Source organism: Aspergillus undulatus, assembly GCF_047715775.1.
Source record: "Aspergillus undulatus strain CBS 261.88 unplaced genomic scaffold BDV17scaffold_6, whole genome shotgun sequence".
NCBI classification, from domain to species: Eukaryota; Fungi; Ascomycota; class Eurotiomycetes; order Eurotiales; family Aspergillaceae; genus Aspergillus; species Aspergillus undulatus.
The window spans coordinates 363,420-375,964 of NW_027396610.1; the positions used below are offsets into that span (position 1 = coordinate 363,420).

General features: G+C 50.6%; 4 protein-coding genes across 4 annotated transcripts; 3 read left to right on the top strand and 1 right to left on the bottom strand.

Moving 5' to 3' along the window:
• The first annotated feature begins 205 nt into the window (after positions 1-205).
• On the top strand, positions 206-3,232 carry BDV17DRAFT_254392 (putative membrane bound cation transporter). The gene is made up of 3 exons (XM_073756767.1): positions 206-498; positions 700-2,673; positions 2,730-3,232. The coding sequence occupies exons 1-3, from the start codon at positions 495-497 to the stop codon at positions 2,975-2,977; spliced, it is 2,226 nt and encodes a 741-aa protein (XP_073619244.1). The 5' UTR covers positions 206-494; the 3' UTR covers positions 2,978-3,232.
• A 1,407-nt stretch (positions 3,233-4,639) lies between these two features.
• Positions 4,640-5,459, top strand: BDV17DRAFT_287933 (WW domain protein; the record flags this gene model as incomplete). The annotated part of the gene is made up of 2 exons (XM_073761269.1): positions 4,640-5,234; positions 5,335-5,459. 2 exons carry the CDS (start codon positions 4,640-4,642, stop codon positions 5,457-5,459), a joined length of 720 nt encoding a protein of 239 aa, XP_073619245.1.
• A 463-nt stretch (positions 5,460-5,922) lies between these two features.
• On the top strand, positions 5,923-7,181 carry BDV17DRAFT_254395 (uncharacterized protein). Its single transcript, XM_073756768.1, has 4 exons — positions 5,923-6,307; positions 6,388-6,452; positions 6,600-6,689; positions 6,792-7,181. The coding sequence occupies exons 1-4, from the start codon at positions 6,296-6,298 to the stop codon at positions 6,892-6,894; spliced, it is 270 nt and encodes an 89-aa protein (XP_073619246.1). The 5' UTR covers positions 5,923-6,295; the 3' UTR covers positions 6,895-7,181.
• Positions 7,182-9,562: 2,381 nt separating this feature from the next.
• Positions 9,563-10,553, bottom strand: BDV17DRAFT_287935 (lytic polysaccharide monooxygenase auxiliary activity family 9 protein; the record flags this gene model as incomplete). The annotated part of the gene is made up of 3 exons (XM_073761270.1): positions 9,563-9,875; positions 9,930-9,972; positions 10,034-10,553. 3 exons carry the CDS (start codon positions 10,551-10,553, stop codon positions 9,563-9,565), a joined length of 876 nt encoding a protein of 291 aa, XP_073619247.1.
• Positions 10,554-12,545: the final 1,992 nt, after the last annotated feature.

Sequence of the window (12,545 nt, forward strand, 5' to 3'; positions counted from 1 at the left end):
TAGGATTGGCCCAATTCGGTGGCTGCTCGGGCCTCGGAGACGCGCTCCGGAGAAGACTCAGCCAATCAGCGCGATGATCGACGACACACAGTGGCGGTGCAGACCCCCCTAATTGGCGGCCTTATCACTGCAGAATCCAGACTGCGATCAATCGAGAAGGCCTCCTTGCTGGACAATGATACCATAAGGGACCTGTTGGGCAGATATTATTTGGCAGACTGGTAGAACACTAATCAAAGCGATCATTCATTGATGCAATCCAGGGGCATCACCTTGATTCATCATTGGGCGTGATGATAAATAAAATAAAGCTGGGATCAGGGACACAGTGAGGCAGGCTTGGCATACGTACATAAGACCAACCAAGCCTCACCCAAGGCTTCTTGTCTTCCTCACCCATCTCTCGTCTCCATCTCCTCTTCTCATCTCTACCTCAGCCTTCGCGTTTGCCCATCTTCAATCCACCACTGACCTTCTCTCTTGGTCCTGAATTTATGCGTGAGTCTCCCTCCTGTCACTTATCATTCCCTCGTATCTCGGCAGAGATACGAACGAGATACGAAGCGTCTTCTGGGCATCTCCATCCCTGCGCTTGGCCTCCTGGGCAAGGCTTGGAGTTGCTGGAGATGACTTCCCGTGTTTCCTGCTTCAACGCTGCATTTTTTGCAACCAGCTGATCACGCTGACCATGGTCTACAGACCGGATTCGTTCGTGGGCGAAAGCTCACGCCTCCACTGCCTCCGCCTCCCAACCCCAGACGTCCTCCCCAGAAGATGGCGATCGTCCTGACGAACCCGATATACGTAACCAAAATGATCAAGTGAATAAAGAAGCCAGTGCCCCGGGCTCGGGTGCACCTACCGATGAACAAACTCCTCAGAAGGGACTCTTCCCTCGTATGAAGGCTGGCAGCGTCCGCTTCGTCCGCCACACCAAGACAGCATTATGCCACAGCTGGGTCAACGTTCTACTGGTCTTTGTACCGGTTGGAATCGCCGTTGAGGCCGTTCACCTCAATGCCAGCATCATCTTCGCGATGAACGCGGTGGCTATCATCCCTTTAGCCGGTTTGCTCAGCCATGCTACTGAGTGTGTAGCCAGCCGCATGGGTGACGCTATCGGAGCTCTCTTGAACGTTACCTTTGGTAACGCCGTCGAACTGATAATTTTCATCATTGCCCTTGTCAAGAATGAAATTCGCATCGTCCAGGCCTCTTTGCTAGGGTCTATCCTAGCAAATCTTCTGTTGATTCTGGGAATGGCCTTCCTCCTTGGTGGTCTACGTTTCCAGGAACAGATCTACAACAGCACCGTCACCCAGATGAGCGCATGTCTTCTCAGTTTGGCCGTTATGAGTCTTTTACTGCCTACTGCATTTCACGCGTCTTTCTCGGACACGAACATGGCCAACCGTACGACGCTCAAAGTCTCCCGCGGCACCAGTGTCGTGCTACTTCTCGTTTATGTCCTGTACATTCTCTTCCAACTGAGAACGCACGCCTACCTCTACGCCAGTATTCCTCAGCAAATCATCGACGAGGAGTCGCACCCTGGTGTGCTGGCAGATTTCATGGACTCTTCATCCGACTCGTCCAGCAGCTCTTCGTCTTCCGACTCGGACGACACAACGACTTCCTGGACTACGGCAAAGCGCATCAAGCGTGCGATGAAGTACCGCAAACATAGAAAGGCAAGCTTCAGCTCGCGAGGTACCGCCTCGCCTGAAACTGTACAGAAATCGTCCACTGTCGATGTATCATTCTTGCCTCCACTCAATACGAGTTCTACGAGTGCTTCCAGTCCTAACCAGCGTGATGGCAATGGTCCGTACTTTGGAGGGGATCACACGCACGTCGATTCGGAACCCAAGATGCCCCTTGACCCCTTGTCAAGGGACTTTGGCGATAACGGTCTCCTCAACGTGGATGCAATCACCAATGCAAGCCGTTCCGATGGACCGCAGTCGCGAGACTTTGGTCAGGCCCCGAGTATCCGAACCACCGATACCGACAAGAAGGCCAAGCGTGAGCGGAAGAAGAAGAGGAAGGTCCGAATGCAGTCCAAGGACAAGCCCACTACCCCGGCGCGTCAGCCTGCTCGGGATCTCTGCGTCAATGCTCTCTCCTTGGAAGAAGGTGAAAGCGCAGACCTCCCCCGGAAATGGTCCCCTTTTCGCCCAGGTCTCCCGTCTTTGCTCTCGAACACTGTCTTCACCAACCCGCCATCAACTACGCAAGATCCCATGGGTAACTTGAGCGGCCTTCGCCGTACCCACTCGCTTCCTTCCCTTGTCCAGCGGCCTGCTCCACAGCGTCCACCTCCAGTTGGTAACGCCGTTCAATTTGCCAGAGTTGCCGCTCGTGCGCCATCGGCCGTGGCTCCCACCGGTGCCCCTCAACCGGCGCAGGAACATGTCGAGCCTGAGATGTCGCGCACAGCCGCGGTTGTCATGTTGCTTCTCTCCACGGGTCTGGTGGCCGTATGTGCCGAATTCCTTGTCGACGCAATTCCGGAAATGATCGAGAGCTCAAACGTCAGTGAGGCTTTCATCGGTCTGATCATCCTGCCAATTGTTGGTAACGCCGCGGAGCACGTAACTGCCGTCACTGTTGCAACGAAGAATAAAATGGATCTCTCAATTGGTGTTTCAGTCGGAAGTAGTATTCAAATAGGTATGTCTTTTCTCTTTACTCTCGTCTCTCGCTGCTTTGTACTAATCCCTTTCAAGCAATCTTCGTCACTCCCCTCGTCGTTATCCTCGGGTGGATCATGGACAAGGACATGACTCTGTACTTTACCATTTTCGAGACCATATCACTTTTCGTTACTTGTTTCGTGGTGAACTTCCTTGTTTTGGATGGGAGGAGCAATTATCTTGAAGGATCTCTTCTCATTGCGGCATATGTGATCATCAGTGTTGCGGCGTTCTTCTACCCCGACAACAAGGATGCCAGCGTTATTGGTCAGGCGGGTTAGCCAGTGAGACACTGTCTGTGAAACTTCCCAGGCAATCACTTTCAAGATTGATTTACGGCCGTCGGAATTGCTTCCGTAAATGATCATTGCTCAGGATGGAAGGGGTTCTCTCAGATTGCCGTCCATCTTAGTGTTGTTGATTGCTTTTTTTAATTTTGCAATTTACTAGGTCTTCATTCATTATATACCTTTACCTAGAATTAGGCATCGATATATCGCAATGATATGCTAAATTTATGTTGGAATGATGAAGTCCTCTTGTTGAAGTGATTTGTCCTAGCTTCCGTAGAGTAAGGGTCCCGCTCTTACAGTTGGAGGAGGAGCCAAGAAGACTACACCGTACGCCAAAAAACTGGACGTCCTCATGAACATTCTCCATCTGTGCGTTTCTATCACTACGGGATTCGATATATGAATGTCATCCTCACTACTACTATCCGTGCGAAGAACAAAAACATCTGCTGAGAAGGACTTCACTACCGGGTTGCGGGGATATATAATTCCCGTCCTCCGCGCAACCTCCTCACAGCGACGATATGAAGCCACAAAAGCACCGTTGATACTACGATAACCTCGAACCTCCGACAATATCTTCTTGGCCAGCTTGACTCAGTTTTGTGCTCCGTTGCAGCGCAACAGTAATGGACGTGGTCCGAACCCAGTAGAAACAAATGATCGCGACGAGTTAAAATGTGGCTCAGCTCCGACACCAGCCATATCTCGGCGACAAGGTCAAAGCCACTTGGGAACCTACACGTGGTTGGAACAGAAAAATGCCTCAGGTGCTCCATCAGCACCTCCTTTGGCGCTACTGATCAGTTTGATTGTTTATGAATCACCTTAATCTGGATGCCTTGCGCTAGGGAGTCGTGGCTGATGGACCATGGTCGGTGGAGCTGTGTGGCTGGTGAGGGGCAGCAGCTCCCCGATTGGGCAGTCTGTTGGAGTATCAGCCACGCCACCAGCCCTGTGTGGTGCCAAGACCAACGGGCTGCAGCCTGAGGCCGCCTTGTTTTGGTATACGCCCAGTAGGGCTGGCATTGCCCAAGCACCACGAAGACTCCTTGACTGAGCTGGCCAGGTTTCGAACGGTGACTTGACGGCTGAGAAGGTTATGAGAGACTTTACTCCAAGTGGTTTGCTAGGCTTGAGCACACACTTCCTGTCTGTGACACGACCGAGCTACAGGAGAAACCGCTGTTATGCTGCTGCCTAGCTGCTGTCTCTCGATACTGGATCTCCGCTCACTAGCCACTCCGACTATTGACAGGCCTCCATCCTGAGGTGGATGCACCCGTTCTTAGCGCCTGTTTCCTCTCACCCTGGACATTGTCAAACCGTGACGAATGGCTGTGCAAGCATTATAGGGCCCCGCAGCTAGCGGCACTCTCGCATTGCGGATTTGATACTCCAAGTGAGAATGGGTCTCTACACTACACACGTATGCACGACAGGGGTTCAGGAGGAAGTGAGGCTGGTGGGGGTTGCTCTTCGAAGTTAAGGAGCCTGATGCCCCTCTACTCCGTGCCATCAGAGTATTTAAAGTACGACGTGGCCGTTTGACTCTCAATCTATCTTCCTATCCTCTTCTCAACTATCTACCTCCCTCATCCATTGATCTATCCTATCCTATCCCTCCGTTTCAGTCAGAAAGCATACAGCATGTCTTACTACGGAGAGTCAGCCGGCTACTACGGTGGTGAGCGCCCAACATACGAGCGTCCCTACGAGCGCCCTCCCTACGAGCGCCCTCCCTATGACCGTCCTCCATACGAGGAACATCGCGGCTCACCCTATGACCGCCCACCCTACTCCAGCGCCCCTCCATCTGCTCGCCCCCCTCAATACCCCCCTCCCCCTCTCCCCATCGGCTGGATTCAAGAGTGGGAGCCCAGCGCCCGCCGCGCCTTCTACCTTGAGACCTCCACCGGCCGCACAGAGTGGACGCTCCCTGAGGCCCTGACCTACGGCGAGGCGTCCCGCAGCGGCCCTCCTGCGGACTACTATGCTTCCCCGCCCCCGCCTGCCGCGTACCCGCCTCAGGAGGGGTACCGTGGTGATGGAGGCTACCCGCCTCAGGAGGGGTACCGTGGTGATGGAGGCTACCCGCCTCAGCAGCATGGTGGGGAGTACGGCGGCGGCGAGTATGTTGAGAAGAAGGAGAAGAAGGACAGTGATACCGCGAAGCTACTTGCTGCAGGTGCTGCTGGTCTGGCCATTGGTGGTATTGGTGGTGCTATTCTGGGGCATGAGCTTAGTGAGTTTTCCCTCTTGCCTTTCACTCTTTTATCCCTTTCTCTCCTTCGTCAATGACGACTTGATAATATAGCTTGACTGCTGCTAACATACTGTAACAGCCGAGGACGACAATGAAGAGATTCGTGAAGAGGCGCGTGAGGAGGCGCGTGAGGAACTCCGGCGCGAGGAATACTACGAGGAGCACCACGACGAGCCGCACTACTCGGACCACGACTCCGACTGATAAGAGTGCCTCATCGTTCTGTGGCTTGTTCAGTGTACTAGGTAGCTTGGCTTAGCGAGATCTCTCATCTCCGAATCGAAGACTTTCGGCTCCATCTGCTGCAGCGGTCCATGGTCCACAAATCCCCGAACGCAATTATCCAGAAAATTCTAGAGTAAGATAACTAGAGTATCGCTGTTAAACCTCGGTTCGCGAACGCCCCTGAATCTGTCGACCGTACGACCTGTCTATTTAGGATATCGGATTGACGACCTCCGATCACAGAGGTTTATGCAGAATTGTTCTGCTATTTCCACGGTTCAAAAGTTATGTCTCTATTATCTGTGTATTTAAACCACCGTTTGCAGCTAGATAGAGAAATCAGACCTTCATTCTTTGATCTTATTAGGGGCTGATATCGAGTAATTTACACCTAGGCTGACGCTCATAGAATCTCATTGATCATTAGTCATTCTCAAGACCCGACCGTCTCACCGTCTCCGCAAAAGCAATAACAGTTGATTACAGTGGACCCGCCCTTGCGTATCCCTGAGTCTGAAACTCCCTGTCTGAAACAACGAAAGTGAAACGATGATCATGATGTCAACACCGCTACCCCTGGCCGTAGTCTGTAGATCGATCTCCACTTCATCGCAAGCTATAAATACGCAGTCGAAGGTTCCTTCCCCGCGTCCCGAGCCTTCGGTTCCCGCTTAGTCCCTAGTCTCTACCAGTACCAGTTTTATGTGAGGTTTTGGTCGAAGTTTGTTTGATCTGAGATCCAAATTTAAAGTGAGATCATCCTATTCTATCTTATCCAGCGCCGTATCAAGTTGATATCGACTCCCGTCGTCAAAATGGTTGTTTACGTACGTCATCCATTCGCCTCCCAATGTCGCAAGATTGCGAGTCTTCATTTTCTCGGGCTAACATCCCATTTTCCTAACAGGGCATAATGGTCGGCTACTTAGACGAACAAGTCTACAGCCGAGTCAGCGACAGCATTGAGGAGACGTAAGCCTATTCCATTCCAACCCTGAGCTTCACAAATCTCAATCCATCCTCACCTCATCGCATTCGGCTCCTCTTCTCCTCCCCTCACTCACTCCTACTTACAAACCATCCTTCAGCGGTATACGGTTACTAATGATACATCCACAGAATCAAATCCAAATTCGCCGCAAAAGGCGCCCAGACACACGAGAAACCACTCCTCGCGACGCGGTCGTACCCGCCCAGTCATTTTACGCAGTAAGTGCTTACAACCACTTCCTCCCACTTACCCCTTCACCATTCCTTAGTGCATTTGGATTGTAAATGGGACGTTCTTGTTAACAGATGTGGTGGATGCAGGTGGAACTTCCCTGACGGAACAAGCGCCGATGAAATCCGCGAGACGGTGCAGATGCCTCGCGGTGTTTTCTTTCTTGTTGATGAAGAGCCGGAGAGGATTTGATGGTTGGGCTGGTTGGGCTGGTCGGAGGAGGGATGGCGTTGGATGCTATATAAATGCATTAGGTAGGGTATGCTCTGGAGACATCTCTAGTTCAAGTTGAAGGGAATAATTTCGTGTTTGTTTGTGATTACTTTTGCTGCGAGCTCTATATAGAGTAGGTTTGTAGCAGTGATATTAGTTGTTTTGTAGGTTTCGTCCTGGGATATGACTACTATTTAGTACTCATGTCGTCCCATCAAGTTGAGTTCCACCTCCACTAGGGAAGCTGGAGTCTTTTTATAACTAGAATGTGAGGACCTGTGAAAACGATGCTGAGATGATTACTACCGAGGCTATAAGCAGCCGTATTTCCAGCTGTAACTTCCAGCCTCTAGGCGCTGCCCAAGTGTCCCATCATGTGCTTTATACCAGCACCTGCTAAGTTGTAGTATTAACGTAATCATACACTGAGTCGCACAGGACACCGAGGCGCGCATCCGTCCATCACCTTAACCAGTAAACTAAAGCTATTCTTTTATAACCTAATTAGTTGCAATCGATGTAGCATGGTGCTGCTCGCTTTTATAATAGTTCACCACCTTCCTGTTTAATCAACGCAATTGCTTCCAGGGCTTGCTGACCAGTACTGTTAACCCTATGCAGCAGCCATGATACCTCCTGAGGCTATACAAGTCCTTTTAGCCTCCCTCTTCTGCTTCTGGTATGTATTCACAGCCTGGAGTTGCTGAACCTCTTGTTCTAGAAGCAAGGTATTTTCTATCGCAATCTGACAGCCTTTAACAACCTGATTAACTGTCTGAGCAATAGGACTTGGAGATTGTGTATGTTGTCTCCAGAGTTTCTGGATAAGAGAATGTTATTCTTGAAGGACTTTTATAGAATTTGGAGTCTCTGCAGTCCCACTAGAAGATGAATTGCTATAAGAGCTGCCTGGGGATATTGGTGTAGAGTCGATTAACAAGCCTTCAAGTACACAGGTAGATGTGTATGGTACTGGACCACTTGCAGAGAAAGCACTGCCTATATTACCTATAGAGAAGGTGTCGACCGCACGACCTGCCTATTTAGGATATCGGATTGACGACCTCCGATCACCGAGGTTTATGCAGAAATTTTCTGCTATTGCCACGGTTCAAAAGTTATGTCTCTATTATCTGTGTATTTAAACCACCGTTTGCAGCTAGATTGAGAAATCAGACCTTCATTCTTTCATATGATTAGTGGTTGATGTCGAGTAATTTACACCTAGGCTGACGCTCATAGAAGGCTTGAGGCTATATTTACCTGTAAATCTGCAAGAAATCAGTCCTCCACATGTAGGCTGCGGCAACATCTGCGATATATCCAAATCTTCATATCCGCCGATATAGATGTGATCTGATACCTAAATATCCGCAACAATACAGTATAAATAGTAAAAGGTATCCGTAGTGTGGATTTAGATTTTCTGTAGATAGGCAAACAATACAAACATGACTGTATCCGTTGCTATATAGTTTATGTGTAAGTTGAATATAAATCATGCCACCCTCCTTCGAAGAGCTTAAGAAATCTTACATACAGGGTACCTATCTTACCCCACAACCCACTCTGCGACGCTTCATGGCTCGCTGATTATACAGAGAATAACTTGCCGTCTGACATAGCCCTAGGTTGTTCTCCCTTCCAGCTGAACAGTTTACCGGATTTGTTGGTTCAATCGGAGGATTGACGTTTGTCGATAAAACGACTGAGTTCTCTGGCTTAGATTCTAATCGCCCGAGCCCAACTCAGATAGCTCTCGTGGGGGGAATTCAGACGTTCGATACAATCTGCCGAAGCTACTGCGGAACAAGCGCAACAAGTCGAATCCTTAGCTAAAAGCACACAAACTCGGAGAGGCCGAGATATTGCGTAACTAAGCTCACTGAGAAGAACAGCCAACGCTCTTGCAATCGTCACAGGCGTTCAGCGATGCAGCCGAACGCTATATTATAGGTTATATCACATCGCTTGCTAGCCAGGGGACGGCGGTGCGGGTGACACCTGCGCCAAGGTGGGATATATACTTGGAACTTAGAAGATATCGCATGAATTATCCAGGACCTTGTCCTTAATAACGAGCAGTTGTCCATAGCTGGGAAATTGAGATAACGATAGTCTGGGGATAAGCTATGGTCACAGACGTTGTGGAAGTATCACCTTCTATGTTAGGGTTATTCTAATCCATTATGGTGAGAGGGTGTTAATTTTGACGGTGAGGTTGACGTGCTCGCGAGCTTGCAAAACGTTACGGTGCAGAGAGATACTTGCTTGTCCTCGGGCAAGGGAAAGTATCCAATGGAGCCAGGTGTGCCTTGATAAGTCGAGAATAGAAATAAGGTTGAGTTTGCAGGCTTTTACGAGTCAATGGAGCTCTTAAAGTAGCAGTACCACACATGCAAACTACAATTACTTTTACCCGGAGCTATAGAGAGGTAGTCAATTGACAATAAGTTTGGGAATGATAAACTACAGCTCGACTCTTTCAACGAAGCTAGTCTAAGACAACAACATTGACAAGTAGTACAGGAACCGTAGAAGCCAGGGTACTCCTTCCAACACTCACTGGTACTCCTCCAAATATCCAAGAAAACCTATACCATCAGCTAAGCAGCGGTAAAGCGATCTTCTGTTCCAACCCAATACTCTACTGGCTGAAGTCACGAGCATGCTGACGGCGGTAAAGGCCGCTGCCGCAAGTATCGGCCCCCTTCTGCTGGGTCCAGCCACTGGAGTAGTCCGCATTGCCCCCGTTGGAAGCAGAGCCAGAGCCAAAGGCAGAGCTAGAACCAGAGCCGGAACCACCGGTCCAGACGGGAGGGCCAGGCATAGGGTAGTCCTTCATGCCACCCCAGACGCTGAAATTGAACGAGGGGTCGTCCTGCTTGTAGCCACCGGGGAACTGGATAGTAGCGTCCGGAGATCCGTTGCCACCCCCAGTGACCTTGACCTGGGCACATCTGGGAACTGTCAGTACTAATTGAGTAGAGAAGAAGTAAGAAAAAATAACTTACTCGTAGTAGAATTCAGCCTGCCCGTCATGTGCTCCGTGGACGCCTGACCGGGGGATTAACGTTCTTGCTTTCTCTTCAAGGTTACGAGCGGTAGAAAGACATACCGATGTGCTCAGAGCGAATAAGGTACTCTCCATCGGGAAGGTCAGCAGGAATGGTGAACTCGATACGGTCCTTGCCCCAGGTGCACCAGGCATCGGTCTTGATGTCCTTGCTCGTGTCGCAGATGCCTTCCTCGTGGATCTTGAACCATTCATTGTCGCCCTCGTACTGGTTAGCAGCACCGGGAGCCTTGGACATGTACACGAGACCAGGGCCAGGGTGCTGCATGGTAGCACCGACACCAAGCTTCATGGCAAGCTTGGATCCAGCCTGGACCTCAGCCGTCTGGGTCTGGCCGGCGAAGGTGAAGGAGCCCTTGTTGCAGCGGAAGTCGGGCATGTCGGGGGTCATGTCATCGCGGGTATTTATCCATTTGGTCGGGTTGTACTTCTCGGGCCGGGTGTTGGAACGAACGTACTGGTTGGGGGTGGTTTCCTGGCCATCGATGACGAGGGTGTCGAAGAAGTAATGGGCCGACACCAGGGGTGCGATAGCCGCGGCAACGAGAAGAGAGAGCTTCATGTTGAAGACGAAGACGAAGATGAAGATGAAGCGAAGAGAAGGTTGGTTAAGCGAATGCAAGGGGCCAGCCCAGAAAAGAGAGTGTGTAGCAGAACTTGCGAATGAGAGAAGACACACAGTGACTTTGAAGTTGCTGGGGCCTGTCACCACGGGGGGATGATTCCTTATATAGTTGACGAGAGCAACCCAAGCAGCACAACAACAGAGTTTGATACTGTTTACCGCTTTTATGGATAGTAGTCATAACGTAGGCCATCTGTATATCGGAAACATGCCGAGCCCGTCGATACCACCCAGCTCCGCCCTGTTTCACTCCGCGGCGGACCGGCCGACGTCAAGCCTGGAAAGCTTCCAGGCTGGGGCCACCATCCGCTAGCCCGAAGGGTCTGGCGCAAGCGAGGCGAGCCTAGCGAGAGAGAGACTGGTGTTACACATATGATTGTAAGCCATTGTATCATTGGCAATATTCCATCAGAGAGGCTATGGCTTCATAGCTATCGCAATGTGGATTGCCTGCTTGGGATACTGCAACCACGGGATCGGCTACATGCCTTGAAATCAATCAGACTTGAAGCAACAAGCGAGCCGAAGGGTTTTTTTTTTACGGAATGCTCCGAGGCTCAAGCCTTGCAATACCCACAGCTTCACTGGCCAGGGACGGTCGAGTCTCGACCAGGGTCCAAAACCCTTAAAACAGACCCGCAGCTCCATACAAAGTCCCTACTCAGGGAAAGCGGCCCCACAAGGCGTAGCCGAATCCCCGTTGATAAACCGAACCTGAAACCAGACTTAACCTGTATTGGGAACAGGTGTCCAGGCTTCAGAGGCCAGAGCTCGTGTTCGGCAGTTCGAGCAATGCTCCCAGAGCCGATATGATCTTGACATGCCAGCCCAGACCCTCTGCATTCGTGCAGAACATAATCTGGGAAGGTCCTGGCTGAATGGCTGCATATCATGACGAGCCAACTGTTGCAGGTGTATTAGCCAAGGGAATAATATAACCTAACCTCAGTACTCTGAATCCTTCACCCATACCCGGCTTCTCCTCCGCCAACGATGCCTGCCGATTACGGCGAGATACTCCTGTGGAGAGCCCTGACTGCTCCTCTCTTCAGCTCTCTGCGCGTCTCGGGAGTTTATGCAAGTCTCATCCTGCAACAATCCTAGACTTCTCCCCGATTCATATGCAGAGCCTACCACTGACAGCTCGTAAAGTGTGCTACAGACTCAAGCAAGGTGTGTCGGCAGCTGAGATCTGCAGACCTGGACAGACGGGGGCAATATGAAAATCATCTGTGCTCTTTTCCATCAGTCCGATATGTAAATAGAGCTCCGTTTCTAAGCCAGCAGTGATCTCAAGAGCATAGGTCCTAATAGTTAAATCAAGCAACATAAAAATCAACCACGGAGTTGCTGATGCCTATCTCACAGTTCACCTTTGTCCTTACCACTCTACAAGCTAGAAAAGCCAAGAAACTTCGGGCTATCATTTAGTGGCCATGAGTCTACTCGCCATTCTTCAACCCCTCCTGGGCCTCAGTGCCCTCACCTCCTTCCTCTCTAGGCTGCGGTAAACAGCCCACCCTCACCAACGGCGTCCACCAAATCAACACGACAAATACACTCTAAAGCTCGCCAACAACTACAATCCAAGAAACCCACGCCACCTTATCTTCCGCCTCCACTGGTGTGACAGAATCATGAACAATATTGTAAACTGCGACAGCATCCAGCCCTAGTTCAGCCTAAAGTCCCACACACAATGCAGTGCCATCTTTATCACCCCCAACAGCCTAAATGCCGACTGGGCCAACTCCAACAGCAAGAACATCCTACGGATCACTTTGCTCACCCTGCTCACCCCCAGTAGACTGCAGGATAGAGGCTTGGCTGGCACCCTTATCCTGAACAGACATAGCCCGCTTTGTAGAGCTTCAGGATTGTTATCTTGTTTTTGCTTACTCATACTCGATCGCGCAATGTTCACCCTTC

Excerpts from the sequence above, each read along its gene's own strand:
- BDV17DRAFT_254392 (XM_073756767.1), top strand. Across the intron at positions 2,674-2,729 it reads CGGAAGTAGTATTCAAATAG|CAATCTTCGTCACTCCCCTC; the intron begins GTATGTCTTTTC and ends ATCCCTTTCAAG.
- BDV17DRAFT_254395 (XM_073756768.1), top strand. Across the intron at positions 6,453-6,599 it reads AGCGACAGCATTGAGGAGAC|AATCAAATCCAAATTCGCCG; the intron begins GTAAGCCTATTC and ends ATACATCCACAG. Across the intron at positions 6,690-6,791 it reads CCGCCCAGTCATTTTACGCA|GTGGAACTTCCCTGACGGAA; the intron begins GTAAGTGCTTAC and ends TGGTGGATGCAG.